At 39.5% G+C, this 6,006-nt stretch overlaps 1 protein-coding gene across 5 annotated transcripts; it reads left to right on the top strand.

Moving 5' to 3' along the window:
- Positions 1-3,430: 3,430 nt before the first annotated feature.
- LOC127333677 (uncharacterized) lies at positions 3,431-5,754 on the top strand. Of its 5 annotated transcripts, none has more exons than XM_051360074.2 (5): positions 3,431-3,683; positions 3,766-3,842; positions 4,071-4,147; positions 5,033-5,108; positions 5,251-5,754. In XM_051360074.2, the coding sequence occupies exons 1-5, from the start codon at positions 3,661-3,663 to the stop codon at positions 5,352-5,354; spliced, it is 357 nt and encodes a 118-aa protein (XP_051216034.1). In that variant the 5' UTR covers positions 3,431-3,660; the 3' UTR covers positions 5,355-5,754. The 5 variants fall into 5 exon arrangements, 4 of the variants coding, with proteins under 4 accessions (XP_051216034.1, XP_051216032.1, XP_051216033.1 ...); XM_051360072.2 differs by having other exon boundaries at positions 3,766-3,905; XM_051360073.2 differs by having other exon boundaries at positions 3,431-3,719; positions 3,809-3,842.
- Positions 5,755-6,006: the final 252 nt, after the last annotated feature.

Below are 6,006 nucleotides of genomic sequence, written 5' to 3'. Positions count from 1 at the left end.
GAAATTATCTTTCAGATGCCACTAACCTTGTATTTTTAGGATTTTTGTGCTATTTTTAATAAATAAAACTTGATCACTGATTCTGGTTAGTATTTTGAGTCTCAAAAATTGAAAAATAAATATTTTTGAATGATTCCAATTGTGTTGATCTTGTTTTGTTACTGTGCATCTAGGAAAAATACCAATAGCCTCTGTTAGTGGTATTTTGTCTCTGGTTATGGTTGTATGGGTGTCACAGGCAATGATAGGATTAAAGTTTGCCTCGCCGATGTGTTGCTAACTGCTAGTTAGTTGGGTAGATTAACGAAAGACTCTAACTCTAAACACGTTAGCAGTTATTTTTCAACCGTCAGGGAAACTAACTCAGACCCCTATCTACGCCGACTACTTTCAAGGTCCTCTGAAGCATCTCTACTACGCCAACAAAGCAGAAGCCCCTACCTTCAAGAGTGGCTGCACCTCTACCAGAAGACTTACTAACTTGGTCTAACCTTGGTATATAATCGCGCTAACCTCGAGGATATCTTTTTGAAAACCAAACCCCCCTCTAACACGCCGTCTAACAAGCTGAGAGGACAATAGTGTCAAAGACAAGCTACATCACATGGTCCATCTGGTCCTCATCAAGTGAAGCTCCTGAAGATACCTCAGGACTCAAGATTAGGTGTAATCTACCCGCTCACTTCTTAACTGATACAAGTCCGCACCGACCGTCAAGCTGAAGATAGTCTTCGACGACCTCTGTTGCTGCTTCATGTGGATACCAACCAGGACTTTCATCAACTTACTAACTCACCGCGCATCCCCTATGGCTCAGTTAACATCGCAAGTGCCTCTTGAAGTAGTGGTCTGCACGTCGCCCCCGAAGATTCTTCAGCCGAACAAGGAAGACCGATGACTTCTTCAGAAGCCCCAGACAGAACTACAAGGCAGAAGCTCTGAGTTTTTCCGAGAACCCGATGAAAAATCTTAAGGGTGGAAGACTTTGTCTTCCACTAAAAGTTGGAGCTAACCCTAACATTTTAAACCTTTCTAACACACCGTTGGAAACATGGGATGCACCAACCCCTCTTGAAGCCATGGACTACACAACGCCCTCTGAAGATGTTTTCAACTCAAGACAGGAGATCAATGACTTCTCCAAGAAGCGCCCGATAAGACCCGTGGCCGAAGCTTACAGTTTTTAACGCCCCCTCCCCGGTGAACAATTTTAAGGGTGGAAGACTTCGTCTTCCACTAAATTTAGGCTAACTCTAAAAAGTTTTCAACCCTGCTAAGGCACCATTGGAGTGCACTAACTTTTCCGAAGTCATGGACTCCGCTAGGATTGATAAGAAGCTACAAGTCTAACATCTGCAGGGAGTAGTCAACCTCTTCATGAAGCTTGCCATCGGCAGGAATCCATCATGTCTGCTAGAAGATGAAGCAACGACCTTCTCTACAATGGTGCATCTACAGAAGGATGGAGTCTAAATTTCGTTAAACATTACAACCCCTCTAGTTCCACGCTCAGTAATCTGGGGACGAGATTATTTTAAGGGTGGAAGAATCTGTAACGCCCCACTTTTGCAACCTTGTTTATTTGTCCTTAATGCAAAAATTAGGGGGAACAAAAACTTTTTCTTTAGACTAATTAAGATGAATTTCCTTGATCTGTTGATTATGATGAATTACCTTGATCTGTTGGTAGATGAATTTTCTTGATTTGCTTGTTGAGTTTTGTCTTGAGCTACCTCAAAGAACAACACTCCTAGTGGCAAAATGAACAACTCACCTAATAAAACACATGTGTGACTTAGGAAATGTTGTTTTCCTTCTTACTACATCAAACCTCTCTCCTGATGACAACATGAGTGTGCCATCTTGATTTTTCTCTTTGTGGTACAAGATAGCTCAATCATCCTTAATTCAAAACTTGGTACCATCTACCCCTTGCTACATCCCTCTCTTATACCCACTCATCCTTGTTGGTTTTGAGGCCATGTCGACCATCTGTGTTGACAGGCTTAAAATGTCCAGACTTTGGCAATTGATCTCTAAGCACCCACAACTGTTATTGTTGACTTCAATGCATGGATCTCATCTATGCAACATCCTCTTCAACCTCCACGTCTTGCATGTCTCAGTCAATCCTTGCAACTCATATACTCAACTTGATCTGGTATCCTATCCCATGTTCCAGCACCATATCACTTCTTCCTCTTTTACCTCTTGTTTTTGTTTTCATTCAAGTTTATCTTCACAAAACCAAGAGTGGAATGATGGGTACATTTTGTAGCTACTATCTACCCTTGAGAACATCTCCCCCTAAATTAGTTCTCTTTCTCAAACTCCTATTGTTTTTCCTTCTCAAGTTTTGATCACAAAACTACTTCTAGTTTTATTAAATCTTTTCAAGATATTTCTACAAAGAAAACAAGAACTGAAATGGGTTTTGTTTCTCATCCCATTTCTACCAAGTACTGGTTTCTAAAACTTTTCTTTCTATTTTGCTTTCCTTTTCACAAAAAGGCTTGATATGGTATCTATACCATTTCTTGTTTATTTTAAGTTTGAGAAAAACTCTACTTTACTTGAGATAGTAAGTAGAATATTTTTGAACCCTAAGTTCCAACTAGTTTTTCTCAACATTTTCAAGTTCCATTCCACTTGAGTTCATTCCCAATTGTCCCTAGACAATTGAGGTGTTTCAAATACTTTTCAAATGAGTCCTTTTTCAAATGGCAAAACTTGCACATCTTATGCACATCTCTGATCCACCACATTGTATCCCCTCCATCCTCCAATTCTTGATCAAATGGATGATCATTTGATACTTTCAAATCACTCCCAATTGACCTCTTATTTGTAGAGCAACTTATATTTCATTATGCCTATCTCACTCCTCTATTATTTTCCATCATCACCTTGACCTCATGAATTGATGATGTATGTCAATATATTCATCCTTGTGAGTATATGGTTATTTCACTCACCATCTCTCTTAGTCTTGCTCTGCAATTGTCTAGACCACCATCACCACCACCATCTCTTGGACAAATTGATAATTTGATCAAATTGCTTTATTCTTCAACATTGGCACCAATGTTTATTATCATCTCTCTTCCTAATTTGAAGGCATCATCAAGCCACTCCCAGCTAACCATCCCAACCCTCAACCTTGGTCGACTTACATAAAGTGGCATTTGCATCTTGCATGATCACTTGTGTTTGTCAAGAAGAAATAGCCGGCCATGCCAAACTCTTGGCATGCATGAGATGAAATTTCTTCATCCCCACTTTCTTCTCTTACAAGCCTTGCCCTCCCACCTAACCAAACAATTAAATGGGCAGCCACCTCCCTTGGCCAATGAAAAAAGGAGGCAGCCACCATCCTCCCTCTTTATAAGGAGCTTGGCCGGCCACCTCCACTCCCCTTTGCTCATTTCTTTCACACTCCACTCCCTCACACTCTTCTCCCACCTCTCCCCACGAGCTGCTGCTCCTCCTTAGCTCCATGGCCGGCCATGGCCATGGAAGGCACTCCAAGATGAAGCTCCCTCCTCCCTCAAGCTTCCCCTCACCATGAGAGCCTCCCTCTCCATCTTCTCCCCAACCCTAGATGGTTTAATCTCCTCTTCTTCTTCCTCCATTGCTAAGATTGGATCTTGATGCAGGTGCATGTTGGTCCAAGCATGGAGAAGGTTGAGCAATCCTCAGATCTGAAGTTCTTGAGCAAAGTTCGTCCAAAATCTTGCTGTAATTTCTGTAATTTTGCTGTTTCAGATTCTGGTACGATCTTGTAAAATCCGCCAAATCTCGTGTGCAGATCCAAATCGAGTGGTTCAAAGTTCTGCAGATAGGTATTGAAAAGATCTACAACTTGGCGTTGGTCTCATCCTCAAATTCGTTACGGATTTTGCATGGTAAATAAAGTTCTGCAAACATGCAGAATCACTGTTTGTTAGATTTCTCCCGTTTTACCAAACCTTTTTGAGCAAACTAAACTGTGAGTGAAAGCCCTCTCCAATATCTTCATTTTGGCGGTGGTTTCACTTCGATTAACCTCCTAAAACTGAAATGGCTCACAGATCAAGATCTGGTCAGATCTGACTTTGTCGAATTAAACCAGGAGCTTGGAGACGAATTTTTGAATGAAACCAGCTGGGTAAGAACCACCTATTCAATACCTTTCAGATGCAGCAGACCTCATATTTTTGTGATTTGTGTATAATTTTTGGTGAATTAAACTTGTTCTGTGTGTTCTGCAGACATGGCTGTTAGCTTTTAAATCACCAAAAATCCATTTTTGAACCTAATTGAGTGATTCCACTTCTGTAGGATTACTGAATGTTTTCTTAATCATCTCAAACAAGTTTCAAACATTTATCTGTTGTGTAAATCCAGAGAGAAAGCAAATGGTACAGACATGCAGTAAACTTGTAAATCCATTTGTGAGAGTTTCAGAAATAATTTGAACCCAAATCCAATTGTGTGTGAATCTCTGTTTAAATATCTTTCAAATGCCAGTGGCCTCATATTTTTAGGATTTTTCTACGATTTATGGCTTACAGATCTTGTTTTCTATACAGTCAGATTCAAGGAAATTCCTAAAATTGTAGGTTTAAATTTTTTTGGGTGATTCCAATTGGGTTAGTCTTGTATTAGTACTGGATATCTAGGAAAAATATTATTAGTCTCTGTTCGTGCATATTTGTTACTGTTAGTAAGGTATATGTGTGACATGCATTGTTGGACCAAAACTTGTTGGTTTATTTAAAACCCTTGACCAACTCTTTTTATTGGAAATGGGCAACCTTTGTTTTTTTTTTAAAAAAAACAAAACCTTTGCAACTTAAACAAGTTCTATTGTTTTGCTTGAGTTTTCAAATGGTGTGGTATCTTGCTTGCTTCCTATTCTTGTGTAGTGTTAAGTGAGCAAATTAAATTAGGAAAACTGATTTCTACTTTTCCAAAAATGTTTGAAAGTTTAATATGAATGTGTTTGTTTCCAAACTAATGCTCTTGTCCTCTTCATTATGTTATCTACCAGGGGATAATTGGTTTATACCATGGTGATAGCCGAGAAAGACAATTGCTAAGTTGTGATACTCTCATACCTTTACTAGGTAAATAGATTGGGTTCTCTTTTAGTTGCTTTGTAGTATCTATAAGTCCTTAGTATGTTATACCTTGGCTGCATGGTTAGTTGTTGATTGTTGAATTATGTTTTGTGATTGATTGTGTTCCTTTTATATTTTCCGGTGATAGATGCGCACAATTCCGGAGAAGAAGAAGTGGAATCGGACGAGGATTCTATTTATGTTGTTGGGATTCTTATATTGATGGAGTTGAAGAAGTACAGGGACAAATAAGCCAAGGCAAGCCATCTTTTGATCTCTGACTTGGTGTCTAGTTGGATGTCATTTGTTGATGTCCAAAGCACCTTAATTCTATGTGTGTTATTTCTCTCTATTTACGTCATCTATGTGTGATTACAAGTGGGGTACTCCCTAGTGGTGATACTCCACTATTGTCTTTGTGATTATGGAATGCATGGTATCATGGCCGTGCTATTCCTCTTGGTTATCTTGTATGCTCGACTTGAGCATGTTCCATCTCAAGATAATGACTTACACCACACCCACCACTTTTGTAGTTTAGAGGTATCAATGTCATGATCTTGGTGTATTCTCAAAATGAGAGAGGTATGCCTTTGTACCGTGTTGGAGAGTATGTTGGATAGTGATACTCCACTATCTAAATTGTTTAGTTGGCGCCACAAATCTGAGAGTATATTCCTCCTTGTGTTGTCATAATACATGCTTACCTTAAGCAAGTATGATCCACCCATTACTCCTTTTATACCTTCTATGGGCGTGATGACCTTCACCTCGGCCATGGTGATGTTTTAGTTCCATTCATGAAACTATAGGTTGGGAACCCCTCAAGGCTTACCTTGTTGTAAATATTTATGAAAACCTTGGGTGAGTTAACCCGAGTGTATGGTTTATGAAAGCAAAGGAT

The sequence above is a fragment of the Lolium perenne genome, chromosome 2 (genome assembly GCF_019359855.2).
Source record: "Lolium perenne isolate Kyuss_39 chromosome 2, Kyuss_2.0, whole genome shotgun sequence".
NCBI classification, from domain to species: domain Eukaryota; kingdom Viridiplantae; phylum Streptophyta; class Magnoliopsida; order Poales; family Poaceae; genus Lolium; species Lolium perenne.
Note: the sequence above shows the minus strand (reverse complement) of the source record. Positions and strands in the feature narration are given on the sequence as shown.